The sequence below is a fragment of the Varroa destructor genome, unplaced genomic scaffold (genome assembly GCF_002443255.2).
Source record: "Varroa destructor unplaced genomic scaffold, Vdes_3.0 BEIS01000001.1, whole genome shotgun sequence".
Taxonomy (NCBI): domain Eukaryota; kingdom Metazoa; phylum Arthropoda; class Arachnida; order Mesostigmata; family Varroidae; genus Varroa; species Varroa destructor.
This window is the reverse complement of record NW_019211454.1, coordinates 71,535,138-71,563,059: the sequence shown is the minus strand read 5'-3', so window position 1 is coordinate 71,563,059 and position 27,922 is coordinate 71,535,138. Positions and strand designations below refer to the sequence as shown.

At 40.5% G+C, this 27,922-nt stretch overlaps 2 protein-coding genes and 1 long non-coding RNA gene across 3 annotated transcripts in view; 1 reads left to right on the top strand and 2 right to left on the bottom strand.

Annotated features, from left to right (window-relative positions):
- Positions 1-368: 368 nt before the first annotated feature.
- Positions 369-9,968, bottom strand: LOC111248193 (uncharacterized). The gene is made up of 11 exons (XM_022800079.2): positions 9,939-9,968; positions 9,051-9,156; positions 7,737-7,999; positions 7,369-7,521; positions 6,613-6,927; positions 6,268-6,389; positions 5,926-6,154; positions 5,602-5,785; positions 5,245-5,474; positions 4,854-4,984; positions 369-3,023 (listed from the first exon to the last, which is right to left on the bottom strand). Exons 2-11 carry the CDS (start codon positions 9,094-9,096, stop codon positions 2,270-2,272), a joined length of 2,427 nt encoding a protein of 808 aa, XP_022655814.1. The 5' UTR covers positions 9,097-9,156; positions 9,939-9,968; the 3' UTR covers positions 369-2,269.
- On the top strand, positions 3,019-21,181 carry LOC111248204 (uncharacterized). The gene is made up of 4 exons (XR_015324656.1): positions 3,019-3,299; positions 7,772-9,393; positions 9,631-9,739; positions 21,047-21,181. It is a non-coding gene; the product is annotated as an uncharacterized LOC111248204 (long non-coding RNA).
- The window catches only part of LOC111248184 (netrin receptor UNC5B-like), a 33,801-nt gene continuing 23,163 nt past the window's right edge, over positions 17,285-27,922 (bottom strand). Inside the window, exons 2-7 of the mRNA XM_022800068.2 lie at positions 23,905-24,483; positions 21,882-22,190; positions 20,794-21,366; positions 20,079-20,270; positions 18,354-19,875; positions 17,285-18,237 (exon numbers count right to left, since the gene is read on the bottom strand). Of these exons, the coding sequence (XP_022655803.1) occupies positions 18,066-18,237; positions 18,354-19,875; positions 20,079-20,270; positions 20,794-21,366; positions 21,882-22,190; positions 23,905-24,483 (3,347 nt within the window). The 3' untranslated portion in view covers positions 17,285-18,065. The remainder of the gene's footprint in view (positions 18,238-18,353; positions 19,876-20,078; positions 20,271-20,793; positions 21,367-21,881; positions 22,191-23,904; positions 24,484-27,922) is intronic.

Below are 27,922 nucleotides of genomic sequence, written 5' to 3'. Positions count from 1 at the left end.
TTTATCTCAATCGACCGATCAATCTTTGTTGAAATTTCACAAGTATGGCAAAAAGTCACATTTATTATTAGTATGCTTCTTACCATTTGTGAAGATCGTCTTTATTTCGAGTTGTTTATGAGAATGTTCTTAACTGAATTTTCATTTGCTTGTGGTGCTGCTCCCTGAAAAATTGTAGAAACAACCTAGAAAATTGTTGTGAAATTTCATTATGCTAATAATGAGCCCTACTTCGTGTTTTTTAGTCCCCGGAGCTACTGTGAATACGCCTGGCTAAATTTAAGATTGAATTTTTTTTTAGTTAATTGGACTCAATATAACTATATTTATAGAACTCTAACTACATAGTAGTACATAATGCGCAATAATAAACAGAGTAAATAAGCATTTTATTTACACCGTGTCGCTGAATACTCAAGACATTCTAAAAATACATTTTTTGTTATATGGCAAATGCTAACATAATTCAAACGTAACGTCAGCTCCGGGTCAACATTTCACAATTGATTTTCTATCTCACTGTCTTAATGGCGGAATTTCACTTTAGCATAGTCATGTAAATTTTCTGATTAGTATTTTTACCGCCAGATCACTTCAAAGCTAAAAGGCGCATCCTGCATAAATCTGTTGCACATGCGCATGTGAATTACAATTTTATCAGTCATTTTTTTGGCACCGGGAAGTACTTCACCAGTTTCAAAAGATTACACACTCCAAAAATGTCCAGGCAGGACTCACTTTTCTTCACATGTCTCACTGCCTCGCCTGTAATAGATATTATTCACGATATCAACGTATAGAGCCCTTAATGCAATTAATAACCTTTATTTTAAAGCTTAGCGTGCGTCTAATTTTGACGCCATTCGTGAAGACACAATCAAATTGGACAGATAGGGCCGAGCTTCTTTCAAACTACCCTCACGAAAAAACTAAAATTCGCCTGTGTTCTCCTTAGAGCCCTGTTTTCACTTTGACCGAAAATCGTCATCAACATGTCCTCGACATATGACGAAGTCAACTACTGTGGTGAGGCATTCTTGGCACACTAAAATTATTTCGTAAGATTGTTGCAGCGTTTTAGCTAATAATAAGTCAGCTTCTATTCCGCTCAACAGCTCCCGTCATATCAGGATTGTTACCTTGATTGACAATATATGTCTATATATTACGTTTAACGCGACCTGAAGCTCAGACACGACTAAGGGACGATTTTATTATTTCGCGTCTTCGGTTTCAGAAAAATCAAGGCACACACGTTTGTTTAATGAGTACTGGAATATTCTTCTAAATTTGATCACCAAACAACTCCGAAAAATAATGCGAGCAAATATTCTATTGCACATAGTCTTTGCTGTTAGAGGATGCTTCTTAGTCTCGATGCCAGTCTCTCCAACAATTTTGCTGCAGCAACTCATGTTGCTTTCCAGAATCCTTACGCTTTGATCTGGCATTTAAATTAAAATCTAGGCAGCAGGCGGCTTCACATCGTAAACTAACTGGATTGGATGGTTGAAGGCTCAACAGAATCTCGAAGTAATAGGAATAAACATTTTGCTTGAGTTGTTGTCTTCGAATTAGCCTTAAAGTTATTCCAAGCATAAGGTGACAACGCATACGGTAACTTTTGACGCTATTTCTAATATGCCAGCCTAAAAGGTGTAAGGTGGTTATTTATAACCAACGTAATTGCAACACTGTTACACTGAAATGATTCGTATTTTCCCTCGGCCGTAGTGGCACAGCGCTATGTTACAACATTGAGAACTAATATATGTGAGTCCTTTTTATTTTCTTACTTACTTCTGTCCCAGTTTTGCTGCTGCGATGCAAGTTCCATCATAAATACATATTGTTATACTTGACATGAAATTTTACGGAGGACCTATTTCACGTTTGACCAACATACATTTCACACAATCTTTGATCTTGGAGCCGAAAATGTGAATATATTATATGGATTCATTCTATTTTCTCTATCCTACGTGTCAAGACAGGTACATGGCACAATCATGGTAATCTTTTATCAACAGCATTGTTATCATTTCGAGAAACCATTCGTCAACAAAGGGAAGGAGCCAGGCCTTACATGATCGCTCTGAAAGCTACGTACCCTCACTTACTACCTTTCTATTTCTTGCTTTTTGTATCTGTGCCGCTATCTTCCTTGCCGATTATAATCTTGTTGGCCTTTCGGCTTCCTCGCTCAGCTTGTAGTGATTTCTTGCTTTTGGAAGGCTTTCAAGTGGTTTTATTAAACTGTCTGAGTTAATTACAACTTCGTGTTCGTCGGCTCTAGCAACTGCTGCTGCTGCTGCTGCTGCTGAGACAAGCTGCTATCACCGCTATAATGACCTACTGTCGTTGCGGCTGCTGTAGACTGTTGTGTCGTTGGCTGCTGTGATGGCTGTGTGAAATGGTGAGGACTATGGCTGTTTGCCTGTTGTGGATGCTGTTGATTATGAAGTTGAAGATGATGCTGTTGTTGCTGCTGCTGCTGGGGTTGCTGATGTGGCACAGTAGACGACGACAGATGTTGCTGTTGTTGCGTTGTAGATAACTGCGCATGTTGCTGCTGCTGCTGCTGCAACGGCTTATGAGTATATTGAGGTATTTGGGCTGAAACCACCTGCGGCTGCGTCACTGCTGGGTGCGGCTGCTGGATATGTATGGGGATTTTGTGCACTATAATTTGCTGTTGTTGTTGCTGGTGGTGCAGCTGTCGCTGTAGGCTGACCTGAGCCTGCTGTTGTGGGTGTGAGTGGAGTTGCTGTTGGGTTTGGTGTTGATGCTGAAAGTGGGAAGCTGATACTAGCGCTTGCGCTTGCTGCTCTTGTTGATAATGACCAGCTACTGCGACTTGCTGAAGCTGCTGATGTTGTTGAAGGTGATGGATTGACTGCTGCTGGTGATGGTGGTGCTGCTGCTGCTGCTGTAGGTGGTGATGGTGGTGTTGTGCTGCCTGCTGTGCCTCCTGGCGCCTACAGGTGATTTCCCGAATAATTAACGAACGCTTTGCTTCGTATCTGTTTAGGGAAGGAAAAACAAAAACGACGTAGATTCTAACTTACAAACACACCAAATCTGCATGGAGGGGTCATGGCGGTTCAGATATTGGTGGGGATCATAATATTTATACACTAGGGTTCGGCATGAATTGAAATAAAATTGGTATCGCTTAATCAATCAATGAAAACAGATATTTTAACAAGGTTTCGTGTGCCTGTCACTGTGTTTTTCCACTGTAGTTCGCTATGACTATGGTTCAAACCGGGATCTATGCCGTCCATAAATCATTAAAGGTAATTATGCGTGAGCTATATTTCCACGCTTAGACTGGTCTTAGTTCAAACACGCCACACAAAAATCCAGCAGTTTTACAAGGTTGACCCTAAACGAAAATCTCAAAAATGCAATAGGTAGTGAGTCATTTTATTTTATGAATAATTTATTAGAAATTAGAAATTATATATATAAAAAAAATAGAAAAGAAAAAAAAAATTAGAAATGCATCCACTGTAAATGGCTTCTTGTGCCTCTTTTGATAATCTTTTCACCTATTCCACCTAATTCCTGTGAATCACTTATAAAAACGTATAGAAATTTTTGTCGAATTTTTCAAAAGCCGCCTAATAGCTAGAAACGGAATAACCCCTTGTTCAACAGTAAATTTTCGCATTACTAGATGGTCTTATATCCCTCATTTTATGTAGCAAAAAGAGCAAAGTATCTACTACACACAAACGAAATTTCATAGCAATCTGATATAGTTTCAATTTTTTTGGTGAGATTGAGGAAGTGTATGTACTGAGCGCTTCGCGATTTTTCCCAAATAAAGCAAAAGTGTAAAAAATGAAATCAACTACAAATTCTGTGGATGACGCAAAATACCCACGGAAAGCAAGCGCTGATCAAAACAAAGTAAACAGCTGGTTCAAACAACTCGAAGACTAACCAGAGTCTATCGAGAACGATTTTCATCTTAGAAGGCCTGTGACAGCGCTAACGAGTGAAAGCTAAAGTGCTTTTCACAGTTGATTTCAACCGTTGGAAAATCTTTCATCATGAAATCATGTCGTCCGACTCCAGGGTCATAAAGGAGTACAATTAATTTAAAAAAGGTTGCACACGCACTCTAGCTGACGCATAAGGCAAGGATTGTGGCACAACAGATCCTGGGCCTTCCTTCGCCCCAATGCACCGGCCCACAATGTTTTACTCGTACAGCAGTTTTTGCAAAAAAAACTCCTTAACCTTTGTATCTACTAGAACCAATTCTTTGCGACTTCTTCCTGTTCCCAAAATCAAAGAAAAGCCTAAAGGAAAAACGCTGCGGCGCGATAGAAAAAATAAAAAAATTGCTGACTGAGTTGAAGGCCATCTCAACGATTGAATTTGAAATGTATTTTGAAGACTGAAGGAAACGATGGCATGCATTGCATTTGGCAAGGATTATTTAAAAAAGGAAAACTCGAATTAGGTCGATTGAATAAATATCTTAATCTAGAGCAAACGACTCATTCATTTTTGAACCAAGGGCTAGTCATCATATTCATAAATTTAAAATCTGTTTAAGTTTATTCAATGCTTTTTTTCTCCACTGGTTCATATTTTGAACACTAAGCTCCTGGCTCCGCCACAAAGAGGTTGCGTTTTTGCTTTAAAATAAACTGGCTCTCTTTTATTACCAGGAGTATGGATCAACGCCTGCCGGCTCTAAGAAACACTGCCCACTGTAACGTTCATAAAAATGCATATATATATGTATATGTATACATAACGCAAAGCGAGCACCTGTTCCTATAAACAAATAGCACTGAAAAACATTGCTCGCATCTTTTTTTATGGGCACCTACCTCATTACGATCTCTTTAAGCTCTTGTTTGTAGAGACGTATAAGAATTGCTTGAAAGCACTCAAGTTCGGGCAATTTGAACAGCAGCCATTTAATCTTATGATCATGTTTTGCGGGCGCTCTAGAATATACCTGTAATATGAAAAAAAAACCATATTAGTCGTACACATGCAGTGGATTCGTAAGTTACTACCAAGCTTCTTCAACGTTTTTACCCGAACAAGTATGTAATGGAGATATAATGCATTTTAGTTCAATATTGTATATAGTGATACAGAGAACCCGCATTTTGCTCAATGACGCTTTGTAAGCATCCAAGTTAAGAATTATAGCAGCAAGAGCATTCCGTAGTCGGGCTTTAGATACTACTTGCTGATACACTGCATACATACAAGAAGCCAATGAGGTATTTCCTCAGCGAGGTAAGGGTTTGGTGGTACGAGTACGTTGTGTTGATGAAAATCGTGATGAACCGGAGGAACTGGTGGTAAGGGTAGGGCAGAACCGCTGCCCTTTCCAGCAGGACCGCCTCCAGGTGCAGGCAAAGCCAAAGGTCCATAATGCGTTAGACATGGGTGTTCGTACTGCGACTGTCGACTGATGTGATTCACATAGTACGCGCCTGTAATTTGCAGGAGCCACGTTTAATAAAGTATGAAGGCTCTATTATATATATGTATATATATATATTTATGAATACACATATTCTTAACGAACATAATATCGTAACAAGCCCTTCATCATTTTACCAAATTCAGGATGTTCGATTCGCTCCCATCCGGTTGGAAGTCCCTCTTTTTCTAATGGATGATTCCAATGCGTCGTTTTTGTATTGTGATCGACATAGTACTTTCTGCCACGCATTGTAAGGTCTACCGACCATCCCGGAGGTAAAGGCAGTTCTTCGCAGTTGGGATAAGCCGTAACTGTCTCCTGTTCACACAAAGAAGCGAGTTCATTGAATAGCGTGCAATGAGAAAGTAGAAGTGCTTCTCACTACGTGCATTCAGTAAAGAGCAATCTGAGATGTGTGCTCGCTAACAGAAACCAGTTCAACGCTACGATCTAAGTACCTGCTGTTGATGCAACTGCTGCTGGCTACTGTTGTGGTGATGCTGTGTAATATAGAGCTGTTTTTTGTTATCATCAAAATAAGGCGAACTGGGCCCGCTATATACTGTCGATTGTCCAGCAGTCGTTGAACCAACTGACGGTCGATGGTGCAACAGAGTTGTCACACCCGGCTGAAGACTCGATCCATACACACCACACATGTCTTCATCTTCAGGACGAGAGTAGATGCTAGGGAAGCAACAGAAAAAACAGCACAGAAGAGCAGTTTTACGGGAGGTTTGTACAGGAAAAACATAAGATGAGACTTTTTCTTACCACAACATGCACAGGAGGAAGCTTACCTAGCATTAGATCCGAGATGATCATGTGGAGGCATCAAGGTAACTCGAGATCCTCCCAATCCATGGAACTGATGGAACTTCGGATCATTCTGATAGATTGGTTCCTGGGTGACTGGATCCAGCTGCCAAACGAAAAAACACTTGAATATATTAAAGTTTCTTAACTTCCTATGCATAACAAAAACATCGCGGACCTATAAAGTGGTCTCCCATCAAAGACCTACAAAGCCATCGAATACCAATTTAAGCACTTATGTACCACCATGAAAGGTAAAGGTTTGAAATATGTCTATAATGCATAAATATCAATAATAAAATCTTCGGCTAAGGTCATGTCAACCAAACCTGCTGCGACGAGCTTAGATGATTTATTGAGCTTGGGGCTGAACTGAGGTTAGAAGTAATAGAGCTTGCGCTGTTTGTCAATGACGACGATGACACAATTGAAGAAGCCATAGAGGAAGCAGAGGCGCCGACGGTCGCTGGTGTATTCGCGGAGGTAGCATTCGGGGCCGAGCTGGTCTGCTGAACGACTGAATTAGGTGAACTCAAGTGATTTAGGTAGATCGTTTCCACCTGTGGCATTTTAGGCGAAGCTCCTGATACAGCGAGCTGCTCGCGCCGGAGCTGTTCAAAATTGGCATAATCGACACAGCTTCCCTGAAATGTATACGGTCAGAAGTGGCGCAATGCCAATAAGTTGTAGCCCATTATAACCCATGCAGTGAAAATTTTACATCTAAAGTCAACAGTGTTTCAGTACGTAAGATCAAAGCCAAGCGTATCACAAGTGTTTCTTATGTGACCCGCCATAGGTACACTGGGTGCGTTATGTTTTACATAGTAAGCCCAACCATCAGTTTCATACAAGTTGCCGTAATTTATTGAATTTGTTGCAACCTTGAGCTCTATACGTTTCGCACTGGCACCTGAAGCACTGATTTAAAACAATTTTTGTCAGAACAGTTACAAGCGCGTCCTTGTACAGGGCGTATACATGTATTGAATGAATAAACGTGTAACATTTTCATTACACATTGTACATTAACTATTGCATTACACATAATGCAATAGTGTAGGTACGGGTAATTAATTACTGACCTGCGATGGCATCAAAAGAATCGTTTGTTGTGGCAGCTTGGCAAGAGGGTCGGCAAACTGTAGATGGGGCCAACTGCGGACTGGCCCTCGGGAGAGAGCTCCAGCTGGTGGTAGGGGGCTACAACCTCCTCCACCACTTCCACTTCCTGAAGCCTGACGGTTTTAATAATATATTCACATTAAACTAGGCGAACACACATCAGTCGAGCTAATCGCTTATTATTCTGATATAACAACAATTAGACCAATATGCTTTCATTTATCAGACGATTTATTCTATTGACCCTTCAGACGAAAACTGAATACACCTAAAAGTATAGTTATCACTACGCTTTAATATGAAAATTTGTATCATTATTACAACTTACCTGAGCCTGCGCCTTTGCCCGTGCGCATTTTTCAGCAAGGGAAGTTGCCGCAACTTGATTTGAACCGTTGCGTGCCTCATCAAGTGATAGAAGCGAGGCACACTCCCTTACACCCCCTGAACATCCCACGGTAAGGCCACCTCCACCCCTTCCAGAGCTTTTCTTGCCAGCGCCGCTTCCACTCGAACCTCCACTTTTGACACCAGCTGACCATGTGTTTACTACAGTGAGGTTTGGTGGAGTCTCCTTCTTCACATACTTACCTGAAGTACATAACAATGTATAGCCTCATTGTTAATTGAGAAAGTATAAACTTTATTGGAAAACCAATGGACGACTAGCTAATGCTTATTGACTAAGATGTAGCTAGTAGTAGCACCGTGGTCCTTGGCGACTTTTTGAAGGTTAGATTATACCTATTCATAGTATGAAACTATTTATACTGAGTGAAATTACCTAGTGAAGTTAACGTTTAGTAAACTTAGCCACACCATAGTGTTTCGCGTGTATTTTGGAACACTGTATATATATAAACACTATATATATATACATGTGTATATATATACTATATATACATAGCGTTTATGGCGGAGAGTGACATCTACAGAATCTACAATGTGTTCTTCTCCATTTTAGAATAATACTTACAGCAGTTGCACATATCAGAATCTAAGATAACAATTGAATGTTCACATATGTAGCCGACCTATGCCCAGGCACTGGAGATAAAATTTTGAGATGGTCCACGTAGCTTTTATAATAACTTTCGTCCTGTATCCATTATTTGATCTGAACCTAGAAACTGCTGCTCTAAACGATGGTTAATTGTAAGCCAAGCGTCCTCATTTAAACAGGAAACAGTAGATGCTCTTCTTCTAACAGTAGAATCTTTAGTTCGTTCAAATCACCGCAGATATTCAATCAGGTACTAGCGTGACAGAAACATAACGAGATGAAAACTTAAAAATAAACTGTCTTTTAATAAAAGTTTCGTACAATTACGGTTTTTTGGTGGCATTAACGGCAATAGAACCGAACGCGTGGTTAATTGTGAACTTCAAATATACTCTTATGGACCATGACCAAAACCCTTGTCCGTGTTTGGTACTTTCCAAACATTCTATAATGTTCTTAGTATATACACGACAATGAAAGATTTTCATGCGGGTAAACATATGAGGGGTGAAGTCCTCGTTGTCGTGTAGTTTGCGTTAAGGATAACTTAGGAATAGTAATGTAGGTTCGTTACATTCATCTTATTACCTATTACCGAAGTGACAAAACGAATTTTTGGAGCACGACTCAGATACACACCTTGTATGCCATCACCGATCTTCTTCTCTTTTCGCTTCGACAGCATAGTGGCGACCGGACACAACAGGGGCAACTTCTTCCAGGTAACTCTTTATAACTTGCGTAACTGCAATCAACCACAATCGTTCAATTCAGTCGAAAACTATATTCGTCACAAAATGATATCACATTTCGTGGTTTTGGCCCCAACGAAAATTCATGTCGTAGTCATTAGGTCATGTTAATATGATTGTAAGAGGGAGGTAATACACATTTACTCATTGGACACTCAAGATTCACGTACGTCATCTAGCAACAAACGGAAATCTGTATCGTGCTTGGCCGTTCTCCTGGGCAAACAAAGGTAAACATATAATGTATCTACTGATCAGAAGCTTGTTTATAATTTCAAATTTTCCGTTACGCAGCTATAAATGACAATTAGTTTCAGTCCATTCTCGAACGAGATCAAAACCTCACCCGTAGCTCAAGCATACACATGTTACGTCCCTTAATAGTGAATTTTACGACCTCTTAATAATACAAAAATATAATTCTTTTTTGGGGTATGCAATGGGGTGTGCAATAACGGCCTCTGTAGTGCTTGACATCCAACGGGCTTCGAATCAGCGGCCTCCGGCTTCGTCGTCTAATTCACTATGCCGACCAACGGCTATCTGCTGTTTCGACAAAACCCAACTTCCACTGAGGTATTTGCGCTCAGACTATTAATTCTTAACATGCCCTACTCCGCTAGGTAATCATAGTAACAATAATAATAGTGATAATAGCCGCGAATAGCAACATGTTATACATAAAGATGCACTGTAGTCATGTGTTTACAGCTCGACAAATATAACAAATGAAATATTTATCAACACATGGGTGGAGACACGTAGGCATACATACATGTTCTACCATCGAAATAAGCATTTTAACAGAGTCTGGAATTTGGTGCACGGCGCCTGTCATTCTGTCTGTCGATCCGCGTCTACTGTTGCTGCCGCTGTGACTGTGACCGGTGGTACTTGTCCTGTTGCAGGCCTTTCTTGCGGCTGTGGTCCTTACGGCGGTCCGGTTCAGTAGTGGTAGGTGCCTGTCGGTGGCGGTTATGCCCCGGTGTCTCACTGGCGCTATGGGCAGTAGCCTCACAAAACAGCAGTGACCGAGGGGCAATTGTGGATCGTGACTTGGACTACTATTGCTGGGGCCGATGTGAAGAACAGATCGACAAAAAATGCGGATCTCCTACACATTGATAATGATGACCGCCACCTAAATCACAAGCGATGTTGGGACTACACACCGAGGGCGCTAGGTGCTCGGGCACCGGCCTGCTGTATCGGCAAACTTCTAAGCGGAGAATTTCAAATTCAATGCTTGCATCCGTTCCTATACAATCGCATCCACTCCGAATAGCATCAACATCACGGCACTACCTTATTATCGCTATTAGAAATCACAAAAACAAGTTTACTCGGCAATCTTTAAGATTTAATTCTGTTGTTATAATCATACGACCTTTGTACCGAACAGATAATAGTACTGATGCACACAGATAAGCTGCGTAATCGAATATTGGTTCGTTGATTTAAGAATGTTGTACTGAACTCAACTAGAACTACTTATTATCGCGAATTCCGTCCCGGCAGCACATCGGAGAGAAAGCGGTTACAATAACTGGTCGTTTAAGGCTAGAGATTCAAGCCAACGGGTATTTTTCATTAATGCAAAATACCACGATCCATCAATTATTCGAAACTCTAGCTGCAGTCATTCTTTTAACGCTTTCTGGGTAGTTGCACGAACTTCCGAAACATTTTCCTGGAACAGGAACCCCGGAGAGTGGTAGCTCTCTGTATGCAATTTCTAGTATTGCTTGTGTGTTTTCATTGGTAACGGCCAACCCAACGTTGGTGTTTAGCTGAGCCCGTTGCCCGCGTAACGAGCGTATCATTGACATCTTCGTTCGGTCTCTCCTACTCACTTACCACTTTCGCTTTGAAGGGCGAGGTCAATCTTTATCAGCTATAGCAAAACACGCTAATTATTCTTGATAATATATTTCATCGCTTATTTGTCTGTCCACACCATGTTCAAACAGGATTGGTACTGCCGATATTTCTTGGTGTTTAAAAAGCTTCTGTACGCTTACGCCCGCTACTGAATAGCTTCTGATGATGCCTATGGGATAATCCAGAAAAAATAAAAAGATATCGTAAATAATTATTGTCTGGCATTGTAAATTGAGCAGTAATAATCTACAACCATGTTTAGATACATTTATGCATTAATATTATGAGAAATATCTTACAACTGCATAGCTGTCTATATTTTTATGGTTCGTGTATGATCTTCTGGTCGTTCTAATTTGATTATTAAAATATCGGTTTTTAAGATATCGATACGCACAAATGAGTTTCAGTTTTAGTTTCAAACCAAAACAACCCCCTCTAAACGGAGTGTTATGTACAAGACAGGCTTGGGAGAACTGATCAATAAGGAAGCTTTTTCGATACTTGAAATTTGGATTCCCAAACAAATCTCTTCAAAAGTAGAACTTCGCAAATCGTTTTATTGGCTGTATAATTGTCATTCAATAGTTCTATGTGATGAATAGAGTAAGTAGGTGAATACTTTTTAAAGTACGAATACGTCTACAAGTTCTAATTAATTTCAAACACGATAATTTTCAAGTCGGTTTTATAATGTATCTCCAGATCCAGGAAATTTAGGGCTAAATGTCTAAGAAGATATTTTTTTAGGTTGGCTTTTACTTTTTATATTCACACATATATTTTGATTATGGGAAGAAGGTTCAAAACCTATATCATTAAATTTCCAATCTTAAGCAAGAAAGTTTCCACGTAATTATTTCAGGTCAATACTGTTCGGTTTGTTCGCAACGTTTTGTTTAGGTTTTCTAGCTTATAGGTGATAATAATAATTTTAAAGTATATTCAACCTAAAAACTTCAATTCAGTTCCATTCGATATTTTCTCCAGGCTCAATTTAAAGCCAATAAAAATGCATACCGAAATATTTTGCGGCATTATTTTTTCAACCTTTTTTTAAGTAAAAATTTAAGATAATGACGGGCAAACATACGCTGAAATACCAAAAACCCTGAACAGTTTGACGAAAAGTATGAAAATATTTTCAGTTCAAGATTGAAAGGCCAGTCGAATGATGTAAGCTTTTTTAATAGACGAGATAAACATAAGATAAGATAAACACAACCGGTAAAAATTTGGTTTACGATTCGTAATCCTGTAAAACAACTAAACTACGTCTAATGTAAAGAATCTCGCTCATTGTATGCACATAAATGTCGAGCCTTTAAACCTTCAAACCTCAATTCATTGTTAAATAAGGGTCCAACGAGGGGCACAGATCTAATACACTTCCATTTCTGTCTTTTATGAAATGCATCTAGACTCAGACTTTGGGTGCTCGTTTTTGACTATTCTGAGTTCAGTGACTACCTCGCCAAGTAACGAGCAGCGGGTCTCAAAGAAATTGATATTTTTTTCTACCGATTTGTCGTAATTGAGTTCGAAAACACTGGACATCATACCTAATGAGGCTATTTAATTACGTATCGAATGTGCGCGAATTCCCTGGCCTTAGGCCGCGGCTTGCAGAAAGACCTATTGTAAACAGCAATGATCGTATAAAGAAGGAATGACATATTAGTACAGGTAAACACTATTTAATTTAACTTTAATTTATTAACCGCGTTAACCGCTTAGGCATAGTTTTTTTTTTTCATGAATAGAATGAACTGATACACGACCGAAGGAACAAAAAACGAGCGTTTAAGTAATGTATTCTTTCTTGCAAATAATATGTTATTCTTGAAGCTGGGCAACACGCAATCATGTTTTTTTTTTTTCACACTTTTGTCATATAATCTAATGGACAGCAAACCTGTTCTTGTTTTGTGCTTTTCCTTAGTTTCCCGCATTTCTCTGTTTCTCATAGACGAACAGTGCTCAGATAGCTCTCTTTTGCTTATTGCTGGAAAGGGATTACCACGATAATTGTAAGGACGAAAGGTAGCCTTGCACGACTGAGCTAACGATATGCTAATTTTTACGCAACTCTAGAGACAGCTGGCGTTCGGAACTCTAGGACAGTAACATAGATTTCCCACCGACTATAGAGGTATAGTATTTATTCTCTAACGATAAGCCTTATTCCGAGACGTTTTAAGCTGAGTGAGGGTCGTATTTGGATGCCGAGCCATAATCAGAACAGGGATGTCCGCTTTCTTGAAACTATGGCTTGCTTCATTGTGTATTTTCCATAAAACTTAATGTTCGCGAAAGCTTATAAAAGCTCGCCCGTGCTTGAAAGAGCGCTGGGAGTATAGTGCAACTATTAGAGGCCGTATGGACCTGACGAAGAATCGTTACAGTAGTAACACAATTAATATTGTCTTTCAGTCGGGAATTCATACAAACGAAAATTACGGCCCACGTTACCCGTAAGTAGTGGTAGGTGGGGTTGTCGCTTATTCGCAAGTTCCGTAACTTCGCGTAGCCAGAATTGCGAAGCTGTAAGGACTGCGAAGCTAGGAGGGATACAAGTGCTATTCCAGTAACCGGAAAAATTTAATAATAATAATTTGATAACTGTACATCGCCGACATTTATAATGATAACATTAAAAATGGACGTCAAAATGCTATGTTTAGGTAATGGTTGAGATAGTAGTGCGGCTAGTACCATGAGCGAATTTGACACGATTCGCGTGTTTTAACTTGAAAAAGCATCTTTGCGAAGATCCTTGTTATGAGGAGAAAGAACTTCTACACGGCAAAATTTGTCACTGAGTAGAAGGGAAGATTCTGAAGCAAAACAGTAACACCCACTTTATTGAAAATGCAGACACAAATGTCAAAATGCTACCACAGCGAATGGCTACGAAGTCAAGCGCGCACACTTAAAATGCCCTTGGTAGCAATGTTCTAGGAATTCTAAAAGCTGGAAACGATGGCCCGCTCTCGTCCGAGGGCCGAGGAAAGCCTACTGATGAAAAAGGAGCACCTTTAAGGCGATTCATATAGAAAAACTATACTTAGTGCATTTATTATCATAACATATGTTGCTCCTGCCGAATCGTCAATAAAGTATGTTGTTATTTCTATTTTAGGCTGGTACATAGACAAATTAAAAATTTTATCATCACCACGACGAACATTAGTACATTGGACTGAACATATCCTAAAAGAAACGAAACAGATGTTTAGATAGAACGTAATTGTTAGTCTATTATTATTATTGCCTAATGACTATTGTTCCATTGAGCTGTCTATATTGCATAGCCTTATGTCTGTGAAGTGGTTCCTTCAAATTTTCCTTTTGGAAAAGTTCTCTATTAATCGAGATCAAGTTGAGGCGCGATAGCTGTCCTTTTCAGTCATCGAAAAGTTCTGACTAATAAATGATGTACGTTGTTTATATTTGAGGTAATAGCTTCATAGGAAAACTCGACCGTTTCAGCGAAACGTTGTAAGTGTGTTGTACCAGGAAAAAAGCGTTATCAGAACTGAATGTACGAGCTTGATTACCCACATAAAATAACGCTTCAATCGGGCCTCTATTGACTACTTTCAATTTCTATAATACTCCATCTGAAGTGTCGTCTCCAATCCAATCCTAGCAAGAGGAATATTTTAAGAAGAAAAAACAGCACTAAAGTTGTAAAGTTTTTTTCCTTGCAATAAAACATAAAGATTAACTTCTTCGTCTAAAGAAACATTGACAAGCCTCAAGGCAGTCAGACATTTCCTGCAACTAATTCAAGGTGTCTGTTCTTTTTCAGTTTAAGGTTATCTTCCATTGAACGTCTCATTAATCCCCCATTTTAGACCATCTCGACATGACTTTATGCCGCCGCGTTTCATCTATAAACACGCCGCAGGTTCGCGGAAATCCTTCTTAGCAGTAACGCCAACTGTCCAATCATTGTTCCACAGAGTACAGAAAACTCAACCAAGCACTTGCGGCCAGAGGGTAGTTATGTCTCCTTCAGCGATCTCTACCTGCTAAGCCCTAGCCAGGGGCTTTCTGGGTTTAATGCTAGAGCTTTGCGACGAGCAAGAAGCACTGCTAAGCGATCCGCTTTTCACTAGAAGCCATCTATAGCAGACGTTCCATAATAAATTGATTGAAAATATTACGCTTTATTCTCATAGTAGGTTAATAAATAGGTTTATGCTATATATCTTAAAATGACCATAATTGAAGGAGTTTCTTGGGCTTATTTATTCAACATCAAACTGGTTCGTTATCTACAATACATCAGAATACTTGTAAGTTATAGTCATACGTTTGTAGTACTGGGCTATAGACTAGATATGTACAGATAAATACTCTACTGTGGTTCCATTTTATGCTTCTTAGCTTACCCAGCACATGAAAATGTTTAATTATCGACATGACTGTTCAGTTCTTTAATCAGGCAGTCAATCTCCATGCCATAAAATGTCTGAACGATTCGACTTATGGCCAGCTGGCGTTTATCGGCGTTCAAGCCTCTTATGTTTTTTTTCATTAAGTTCACGAGTCCGTTCACAGGGTCTTCATCAGCAGAGATCGGTGCAATGTGTCGGAAGAGTCGCATGACCGGTTGCTCGGGAGGTTTTCTACGTCAGCAAAGATTTCCCTTTTTGGTACGCTAAAGGCTAAAGCGGAGGCGCCGTTGACCTCTGGACAGGCTGTTCGCAGCGAGAGTGTTTTCAGGCCTGTAGAGAATAGAGGCGATGTCAAACTCCTTCATGTAATCCTTCATGAAACAGCATAGTATCAAGAACGTAGTAGAGTTTCCAAATGGGACGGTAAAACACTCCCCGTTGCAATTGCTGCATCACTCTGTTGAACAGTCGTTTGTATCTATCACGAACACTGGTCCATTTTCGGCTCACTTCAGCACCAGTCATCCTGAAGTATCCACCGATTTCAGCCCAACGCGCCTCTTTCAGCTGCGTGTTTCTGTTCGACCGACGCCTCTTGTCGTACAGGAACGGAGTAGCCCGTACGAGCCGTACTAGCTCTTCAATAGGGAAGTCGTCCTTGTGGTTCTCAGTTTGGCTCGGATTGTGATCGTTGCTTTCCGGACTTTGCAGCAGGCCCGTAATGTCACTGGTCCCATCTTCATACAAAACCATCGCCCGATATCACTAAGTGGCAGAACTTTATACTTTTGTCTCCCTTACACGGTAACAGAGCTCATTGGAATTGACACAGTATACAGAAAAGGTGCTTGCATTTACTCTATACACAGCCGAGCGAAACGGGTGTCCTTTTTCGCCAACAGAATGGTTAGAGCGCGCCCTAAACCACCAAAAAAGGTCTGCTTATATAGATCCCAACTTAAGCATCTGAATATTAATCCTGCATCCTTTTCACTAAATGCGCCTTCTCTCAGTCTCAATCACATGAATCGTTCTGGCTGAATTTTTCACCTTGCTGCAGGGTGTGAGAGTCCGAGCGGGGGTGGCGTCCTGAATAGTTATTTGCCAGATTAGGTAGTCTTGTATCACTTTGGCTATAACAGGTAATTTGGGGGAATGCGCCATTTTTTCGGGGAAGCCATATCAATTGCCACAACACAGGGTTTGTGCCAAATGCAGCTGAGGACATCACGGCGATTATCTAGATTGAGTTGGTTGAGTGCACGGAAGACTTATAAGCTTAAAGCTTTCCAACGATACGGCATATACAAATTGAAGCGCTTTCGTACTTGTGGTTTCATTAAGAAACTTCTGCTATTATCATCTCTAGTTTAATTTGGCATTAGAGTTACTGTTGCCGTTGTGTCGAGCACTTTTTACGGTGACACCAATGCAATCTCGTGTTGCCCTCTGTACGAAAGCCTCCAAGTCTGAGCGTGTTCGTCAAGTCACATAGGCTTTGTACGTTTCGAAAATCTGGAAGAGATGCTGTAGGACCTGTGCAGATTTACTTAGTTTCTGCTTTTGTTTTTTAATATTGAGATTCATATCTAGACAGTAGTTAATGGACGAGCTTCCACTCCGTTGGAGCTGTTCAAGGTTCAGTTGGTCAAACTGAAGTGTTATACTCAATATCTTGGTATATCTAAGGCGATTTCCAGAGCAAGCTTAGCATCTTCTCTCAAATTGCAATTTCTGCTTATTTAAAGATCTTTAATCTTAAAAAAGACAATAAATATTCTAGTCAAGCTACGTTAGCTTGTACCCTACCTAAAATGGAATACATTTAAAACGATCTGACGAAATTAATATGCGTCATTCTTATTAGTACATGTATCTGTTATATGGGTATAAGCCCACATTATCTTACCTGTACAGACTTGCTCTTTCTTATGTACATATGTACACCATTCATACAAATGAGTTCTTCCTTGTCTATGTAATAATGATATCGCTCAATATAATTTCACTATATCAACACCCATGAAAGGATCTTAACTTTTATGTTTTAAATACATTTCTCTGCTCGTGCATTACCACAAAATTGCAAGTAACTTCGCAAGCACCATTCCTTTCATTCTCTTTTGCCTAACTCGTTCTGCTTTACAGAAATGAGGTATATCGCGTACGTTCCGCAGCCATATATTGTATCTACAATGTTCTGTCAGCATAGATAAACACTCATAACAGATCGCGTGTTCCGACGGTAATTTCATATGTATATTCTGCTATTCAAAATAAAATCGTAACATTGATCTATAGTAGACTATACAAAATGTCAGCCCATGTAGTACATGTATGGGCTCTGTTTTGTGTCGTTCGTCTGTGTTATATCGCATAGAATCAAACGAGTATATTGCTTCCATTTGTTGTAGACGACTTCATAGGTAAGTTTGACATTCGTGTCTGTGTTCATGCAGACCGTAAGGTTTGACTCAAAACAAGCTTCAGAACACACGCTTGTCAGCCATTTTTAAGGTAAAAATCTTACCCTCTGAATTATTTTTCGCGAATTGAAAAGAGTACTTTCAATATGCCACTAATTGCAATATCGTTATCAATTGGTTTTCGCTGACTCAGACCCAGGCTCCAAGAAGCTTCTCTATAGCAGTTACTGCATCAGGTCGGCCTATGTTCCTCAGAAGTGTTAGTAAACTCGTGGGGGCACTGTCTTCACGATGATGAGCCTCCCATAAGTCCAATAGACAAGCCGTAGGACTCGCCTTCAATGCAAAATAACCCATATTTCTGAAAAAAAGATAAATATGTGTGAACTTTTGTTTACACGTATATAAATATTTTTGTCCAGATACTTGTAGTATTCAGTTTATGTTTGAAGATCAATTTTCAATCTCAGTACTAACCGTTCTAGTCCAAGGCGTACGGCTAGTTTCGCCCAGTCGCCAGGACCATCACTAGTGGGAGCGTCTAACAACGCGCACAATCGACCTCGCGCCTCTGGCGTCAGACGGATGCCTTCTACCGGCTGTTGAATAACAGGTGATCCTCGACTCCCGTTGGTTGCCACACACTCTACGCTCTGTGGAGCCAAATTTTTGTAAACAGGAGACACGGTAGAGGAACTGATGCTAAGCATCTGTCGATACGACTGGTTGCCTCTCTGATACACGGTGACTCGACATTCGAGAGGTGCTTCACGCGCAGATAATGATGAACTGAGCAGCGAAAATGAGCAGTGCACTCCCACGCTCGACTTCCAGACTCGTGAAAAGGGTATCTCCTGTAGGCTAAACGATTTCAAGGTCCAGTTTTGCGGCAAAGAAAGCTCTTCTAGTGCGCAACATAGATTCGCTCCTCCGTCATGCAAAAGGATTGATTTGGGAGTTTCGACGAGCGTAGAATCTTCTTGCTCTAATCGAAGAATGGCTTCGGTTGCCGCTTTCGTATCCTCGGCGCAATACACTTTAAGGGTTCGTTCAGCCTGCGAAAGACCTCGTCGCTTTGTGAGGAACGTTAGTAAAACCATGGATTTGGCAGCATAGGATCCGACTTTAGACTCACCACAAAGTACGAATCGGCCAAGCTGGTCGGTTTGAACATGGCAAATACGGCCATCTTTATGGCACAGGATATCACCGTGTTCCTCCGGTGAGTCCAAGGACACCCTTTTTCTCCAGATGGGCTGTTTGTGAGCATCTGTTCCTTCGTCAGCACCGAGTAAATATAAAGTCCATTTTTCGGCGAAAGCGTGTGCGCATTGGTCAAACGAAAGTATCAAGGGCCTCACTAAAGGGACGTCGGAAGGGCCGCACTGAATGACTGCGCTAAGAACACATTGATCTTCACGAAGTTTCATGGACAAGTCAAGTTCAGCTTCGTCCAAAACAGCCACGTAGATATCCCACCGACCATGGCGTATAGCATTAGGGGGCACAGTAAGCCATATTCCGAGTCTTTCTAAACCGAGGCGGCCCCCTTCTGGTCCGACTGTCATCCACGAGATCTGATGCTCTTTAGCTGACTTTAAGGGCAGAAAATTCTCACCGCATGGTTGATCCCTAACAGATCCAGCCCCAGTTGAGCTGGCGTTTTCAGTTATTTCATCGGGAATCGTATCATATATGAGGTCATACTCCGAGGTTGAACCGGGTGTTCCATAATCGGAACATGGGTGTCCGCTCTGTTGAGATTCTGAATCACTTCTGTGTGTCTTTCCAGTGGAACTCGGGGTCCCCGAAAGATTGAAAAAGTTCGCTCGTGTTTGAGAGGGCATCATCGGTATATTACCATTGTTAGGCGTTGTATACGCTTGCTGAAGAAGTGGTACTGAAACTCCAGAATCTAACCGCCTTTCGGTGAAGAATTCGTGCAAACGAGGATCCCGGTCCAGGCTAGCTGTCACATCGGAGGGGACGCTAGATAGCCCTGAAATATTTATTTCGAAACTTAATCTTCGAGAGACCATATATTTTAGAGTGTTAGACGAGTAGAAGGTGACACAATTTAAAATATGGTTTGTTCTCAATAATGTGAAGGGAGCTCTCAATTAGATGGTGCCGTTTACGTTTTCAATGTTCAAAAAGGCAGAGAAAAAATGATTATGTTATATTATTGAACGAGTAACTCACCTGAAACAGGTATTGTGGTATAAGTCATACGCAGTGGTAAGGGAGGTTGTCGTTTATCCCCAGAACCCACGACATCGCGAGGCCAAAAACGCAAGGCAATAAGAAATGTGAATGCAAGAATGACAGCTGCAAGTGCCATTCCAATAACCAGTACGACTGCCTGAACACTGCCAAAATTAGCAACGACAAAACCTAAAACAAAAGTTAATAACAGAATAAGATAGTTACATAGCGCTTAACCAAGCAAAGCTTACTGCAATGTTATAGTTTTGCTATAGGCTAAAGCCATAGTTTCTAGTTGAGCATCGTTGCCATTATTAAAAGTAATGTCAAAGTTTCAGGTCGAACCAATTCCGCCAATAAAGGGCTGCGAAAAAGCGAAAAATATTTAGCGAGATTTAGATATAGCGAAAAAGATTTATCTAGTCATAAATCTAGCGATGTTTTATACGATATATTTGATGGATTAGATATTTATTTTTCTTATTTACTAGCTGAATTTTTTCTAAAGATTTTTATGAACAGCTAGAAGTTACAAATGGTGGTAATTGTTTGTCGTCAGTCAAAGGATCAGTAAACCGTTCGCTGTATTGGCCTTTCAGTATGAGCGTTTCCTAATGTCCTAGTTTTGTCTGCATTACCTTATATACTAAATCGATTAAACTAACGATTACGTTTCACGCAATTATTATGAAGTTTGATTTTAGTTGTTTACCGTGTTCATGCGTCGGTGACAGTTGTTGATCTTGTAGATAATGATTGTTATTGTTAAGTAAATTGTCGACACCGTTCTGTGGTATTAACGGAGGAAAGCTATTATTGAAGTCTAGCGGGCACTTTCCTCCTGTGCAATTCGTCGACATGTGATCCTGCCCTGGGCAGGCATAAACGTTAGCGCCTGCTTGACGCTGGAGGTGACTGCCACTCAGATGATGTCCACTTAATTTACTACTTTCGTATTGTTCCAGCTGCTGTTGTTGTTCGCTCAATTCAAGTCTGCTACCACTTCTGCACCAACGCTGTCTGTGTTGTTTGCAATCGTGCCCACAAACTGACCAATCACTCCATGCACTCCATTGTGGGACGGAATGGATATCGACATTTTCCTTGTCAGAAGGACAATTCTTTCGAGCGTGACAGTCGCTACGATGCATATAGTCGCCAGGACATTCTCTACCACCATTGCGTGCAGGAGGATTGGTGCATGATCGGGTTCGAGTACGATGCCCTCGTCCGCATCGCGCCGTACATTCGCTCCACGCACCCCAAGATGACCACTGACCATCAGCTGTAATAACGGTTACAAAATAGAAAAATCCGGCCGCTTAGTTCGTGTGTGATATCGTAACCTAGGCCGTACAGGCTTGTTCCTCCCTATTATAGCGGAAACAATCATTTTGTTGAACAATCAGTTACTAGATCAATAACATACATTACAATATGAACCGTTGTCTAATAAAAAAAAAATAAAAGGGTTTTGTCGAAAAAAAAACCAAAAAATAAATTCATTTCTACTCTACTAAACGATAGCATGGTGTCAGTTTCTCTAGCATTAATAAGATCGCATTGGTTCAATAATAAACAGGTACATATCACGATTTACAGATGTGAGAAGTAGATCATCTGGAGAATTACACAGCCTTAGTGGAGGGTAACTGTGATTAGGCCAATTCGAACCTAAACTGTATAAAATGTATTCTTCAGAGACTTCTGACCTCAGTGAAATTTTCCTAATAATAACCTGCGTACATAACACTTTTTGGCGCGCATATTCGTAAATCACAGTAAAATACTGACACTTACCGCGGACGTCAATGATAACCGTTTCGCCAAGTCGGGCAGACACGTGATCCTTGCCACCACCGCTGCCGCGGACACCGCACGTATAGCTTCCTTCGTTGGCAAGACCTACCTTGAGAATTAATAAACTACCCTTCTTAGCATCGACCTCGACGTTGTCGTTGAGCATTATTTCGGCATCGTTCCAAAGCCAAAACACAGCGCGGTTGTCATTAGTATTTCCATTGAAGCCGAGAGGACATTCGAGCAGTACCTTTTCTCCTAAGGGGACTACTCGTCGTAGGCTTTTGTCGGCCTTTTTTTCAACAGCAGCTGAAATATAAAAATAGCCCAACAAATGTCGATAAGGTACGAGTTCTTAATACGCCAACGTAATTGTATGATGAAGATGCGTTTTCAAATTATCACTTACCTTTGAGTCTATGAGTCGAGATGGATTTTACTAGTGTCGATCATTCTTAAAACTATTTAGTATCAGAATGAGTGTATTATTGTTGTATAGTTGATTTAGCGAAGAATATAGACAAACATCTCGATAAATAGGACATCGTATACGAAAATAATAATTTATTTTGAGATGACCTTGTGTATAACGAACCATAAATGTTTAGTTTATCCGGGTAAGACATAAAACGGACGAAAATTAGGTACCTTTTCACAGGGAACACGGCTGCTTACGAGAAAACAGGACCATGTGAATATTTTAAGCGATGTTTTTAAAAGAAATTAACGTAAAGAAAATTGTTTTTAACGTATAAAATTACATGATAGGACATACGGCCATCCAACAGAATTAAAATCCGCAGTTTCGTAGTGCCAAAAACAGGGCTGCTGAGGTTGCCTCATAAACCACACATTAGTGCTTGCACAGGATAATCTCCTCGGTAAATTCATTAAAAGGATTCTTTGTACCTGTTCGGCCACTTGGTCAACCCAATTTTACAAATTTTTTTTTCGCCATTTTACAAAATAATGCCTTTTAGCCCTCTCAGAGAGCAATTAAACCTTACTTTATTAATAATACATACTGTACGGCTATGCGCGTGTGAAGAAGAATTTGCAAACGAAATATTTTTAGTCAGAAGCTAATTTACGAAAATGAGGATGATATAGAGTCGTACCGGAAATATTTCATCGAGACCAACAGTATCATGATAAGTAACGCTTTGGTATAATTTTTTTGTCAATTTCTCTAATAAGGCCCACTTCTTCTGTTCGTTTTAAATTACGCTGCCATTGTTATTTCTGTTACATCACCGTTGTCGGTACATTACTCTAGCGAGCAGCATCTGTGATTACATGATAAACTCGAAGTCGACAATCAAGATCACTGCCTTCCGCCATATTTAAGCCGACTCATTCGTGGTGATAAGATGGGTAAGTACGTAATCATTTTCACCAACATTATCAGGCAATCTTCTAACTCAATCACTCGCTTTTATATGCATTTGCTATTCCGCCGTTTTAGCGATCCCGCTATTTTACGAAGGCGTGGCACAACAACCTATAGCACTCCGCAGCCAGTCGGCCAATCTCATCTTTTTTCTCAGTTGCATTTTTCTACCTACCGCCCTACTGATGGGAACGACGTCCTCAATGCTGATTATTTCTTACCCTACGCCTTTTCCATGACTATGGGCTCGATTATCCACCTGCTCACTCCCTCTCCCTGAGATATTTTGTGCAGTATGTGTATATATATGTATCTGCGTCCGATAACCCACACATATAGGTAGACGTATTATATAAAAGTATCTTTAAGTACGTTTGATCAACAAATCACTCGCAAATGACATCACTAACATACGAGCGACCAATATACGAGCTAAAGGCCTTAAATCCTATAACTCCATTAGTGTTCCAATTGGTATAGTTAGATTAGGAATAAAAGGCTACTGAGATATGTTCAATTTTTTCTTGTTTGTCTTGAGGTGTCCCTTGGAACAAATGCTATAAAATAACAACTACGCAAATTAAAAGTATTGATCAATATCTTTATAAAACACGTGAAAAATAAGCAACTTACGTCTAAATTTAACGGTTGCCACCTTCGATTTGTTTCGAGCCTTTGAGTTCCAGGCGTCACATAAGCAATATAATGCTACGCTCGATTTCTTTGTCAGACGAAATTGCTGAAGAACGGCCGGTGACATAGCGGCCTTTACTTCGTTATGCCTCACCCCTGTCATGGGGTTTACAATGTCGACCGTCGCTGACGTGTTCATTATCAAAATGTTCGTTGTGTCACCGATTGGCGCAGCAGTAACTTGTTGGTCCGCAACTAGAACTGGGCTGTGATCTGCACCCGCGTGGTCAAAGCTGTCTTTGTTTTTGCTTCGAGCTGGGTCTTTGTTGGACGGATGCGTGGTCGCACAAAACATACGAACCGCGAGAGCATTATCCGCCGCACACGTAAGATAGTGACTTTCTTCTAGGTCACCGGAGTTGTCTTTGGGAGACTGATGTAGAGGCACTTCCAATTCCTGTGGATGGATCTCGATTGAGGGGCCCGCGTTGATTTCATGGAGAAGTAACGGCGAAGTTTCTGTATCTGATGGTGCGTCAGATTCGTCATCTTCATCCTCAAGATCGTCGGCATCATCTCCTAAAAAATCAATAGATTAAATTAGATTTGCTTGTTTATGTTGAAATAAGAAGTCCCGCCGATTACAGGTTACCCAAACTATAACTAAGTTAACCGATTTATCTTGATTATAAAGAAAAATACAAGACTGCTTGTGAACGAAATGCTGATCTGCTTAATCCGAAAGGGATCCTTTGCATTCGTTACGAACGGTAGCAGAGACGTGACAGCGTAGCTACGATAAAATAATACAGATGACCCATGGCTTTCAACCAAGTAGTTCTGCTTTTCGCTTAATTCCCGAGCTCGTCATGCTTTTCTGATACACTTTGTTAGTCCGCCGATAAGATGAATCTTTTTCATTCGTTAGTTACTTCTGCAATTGATGTCGGCGATTATCGTGTGGCAGACTGGATATGATGCGGGCAAAAGGCGAAAGAATGCCATTCGACCCGCTTATTACAAAACGCTTGTTCCTATATCTGTTCCAGTTGGTGTTTCTACAGCAAACAGGCAGTGGGCAACCAGACAATACGTAACAAGCCCATGATTGATCAGCTGGCACAAGCTCGCTTTCATCAAGCATTTCTTCTCAACTGACTGCATTTAACCGTATCATCATTACGGTTAAAGGAATCAATGGAGACACTACTGGTCGTCTACGAGTTCTTCTGCAGCTATCTCGATTCAACTGCAACGAAGCGACGGTTCGAGAAAAAGATGACTAATGATAGTAAAAACAACCTGGACACATAACAGCTTCAGTCATAGCTGAAGACCTGCGGAAGAAAGTCGTATATAATCTTTGTCTCGTCTTTTTCAGGTAATTCAGGTGATCGGTACTTTAAGACGAGTGAAGATCGCTAAACAATAAGTAGTAAGAACAGAACGATCTCGACTCGATGACAACTACCAATAACGCCCGTATTGTTTAGACCACCCAGTCTAGCGAGGCCGGACGAGGTACCTTGGTCCTAAATCAGCTCTTATCGAAGTAACATAATATAGTTATCTAGGTACGAGCCGTGCTTTCCTGTACAGAAGCGCAAGAAGCATGCCTCACGGGGAAACACAGACACACATGTACATATACCAGACCATATAGATTTATGGCCACATCGACGATTATGCTACGGAGAATCCGTGCTCATGGCGGCACAGTGTCACCGTAAGAAAAAATATTGCCATAGCAATACCAGCGTACAACTTCACGTGCGGCAGCTCATCTCTGCCACTCGCACTTCTGAACAGTTCGAGTAATCCACGGCAATTCGTTCTTATATATAGATCTTAGCCTGTCAATATCGCAGCGCGTACAACAGTAACTGGTCGTAGTGTTATAACACACACTAGTGAAATGTCGATGAGATCTTCATGCGCGACTCAGTCGACCGTGAGGGCTTTGCGGGCCCCTAAAAATTGCTGGAATGCTATCGTCGAAGCATTTGATGATATCACTGAAATTAAATAATATTCTTGTGTATTCCATATATATATATATATATATATATATATATATAGTACTGTGATGATAAATTACGTTGATGATTATTCTGCAACGTTATGATCTACATAACAGCATGTACATATAGCGTTCTATAGACTCGTCTTCCCTTCTATTCAGTTCCGATTCCACGGGTTCAGTATTAAAGATAGTGTTTTCAGCATCTGATGCCGCCACGCCGAGATTTGGGAGTGTCCTGGTAAGATATTAGATGATAATGATAATATTAAACGAGAAATAAGATGAAATTAACAAAGTAATAGGGCGATTTAAATATGGTTCGATCTCGTTGGCAGTTCAAGTAAAGCAAATGCGGCTAAAAAGGTCATAGCGAGACCTTGTTAATCATGACTTGGGTCACACACGCCCTGCTACAAGATGAAAAAAGCAAATATTTCGCACCTACACAAGGTTGCACTATTTAAGGTAGCGGAAGACATATATATATTGTCTAGTTAGGTTAGTTTAGAGAAAAGTGATTTGTTAGGAATACTGAGCCTAAATCTCTATTTATGCTGATAGTAGTGACTATTCTGTGATGTATTTGTCGTGTACACATCAATTTTTGACTGAATAACGAAATAAAAAAAAAAAAGAGATAGCATCATATTTTCGACCCAAACGAGACTGCCTACCCTGTTACATCTTGATGGAATTAACAGTACACACCAAGCTCTAGTACAGATTTTGTCTATGCATTCTTAGTTTACTGTCTACTCTTCTCTATGTGACGGTAAATGTCTTATAATTAGATTTGCCGCAACACATCTACCTGTAATACAGAAGGATGTAGTTTAATTTCAACTGTTAGCAGAAGAAGGACCAATACGTGCTGCAATATCATACTAAGCAGAGAAATCTTCACAATAGCACCCATAATGATGGGAGTAGATAAATCAATCCCAGCAACGTCTTATTGTCATGTTCATTAAGCTCGAGCTTTGTTTACTTCTAAAAAATAGACCCTTGGAACGGGATAGGCCGCCATTACGGGGTTCGACCTTTATTTTTCATTCTTTTTTCTTTCTCTTCCTTGATCCTCCCCAATTCCTCTGCTTGGCTCTAACCATGTGTCTATAGAACACATCCACGTTATTCGGGGCCTCGCATGCTTACAAGTCGCCTATTCGGATGTATCTACGCGACAGTTCAGGGATTGGGACGGTTCGTTAGTGACAAAGCCATACCATTGTTATTCGTTGGCCAGTGTGAGGTGGAAATAAAATGGTAAATTTGCCAACAGCACCTACATCTACACTATCCAGAGAACATCCGGAGTTCTGAAGAGCTGAACCGTTGCAACGGTTGTTTAGAGACAGACTGAGAAAAAAGTACTAAAATCGTGTTACTCTTGTGTATGACCAAGTTGTCGTTATCTCACTAGGAAGAAAGAATCGTTCATTCTGTTATAGCAATAGTTGAAATTTCCGCTGTCTTAAAAATTATCCATATTTGACAGAGCGGCCGCTACTATACGCATTATATCACGTGCTGAAGACATTTGACAATGACAAATAAATCTCAAGTTGTATTTAAAGCTGCAAGAGACACATCTTCGTTCACAAAGTCCACGTCAGTGCGCGCAGCTGCTAGTGATGATCAACTTCCCTGAAAGCTGTGAAGCTGAAAGCATTTGCGCTGGTTTCTTGCACCATCAAAGCAAGCATACTCAGGATTTGCTTCTCGCTACTTTAAGATGGACCGAAATGGTAGAAGACAACGCAAAATGTACAGCGAACGCGTGACCGTTGGGTCTTCTTTTCCTGTTGACTACGGCGACGGAGGCACCCCACAACGGAAAGTAAAATGCATAACAGTAAGGGATATGAGACTGTGAGAAAAGGGTAACGACCGTTGATTTTGAATGCCGGGAAGTATATCATATCTAGATTTTTAGTGCGCATTTCGCTTTCACAAGGTATCCTTTTGTTATCCTTGTTTCTTCTGAATAGATGC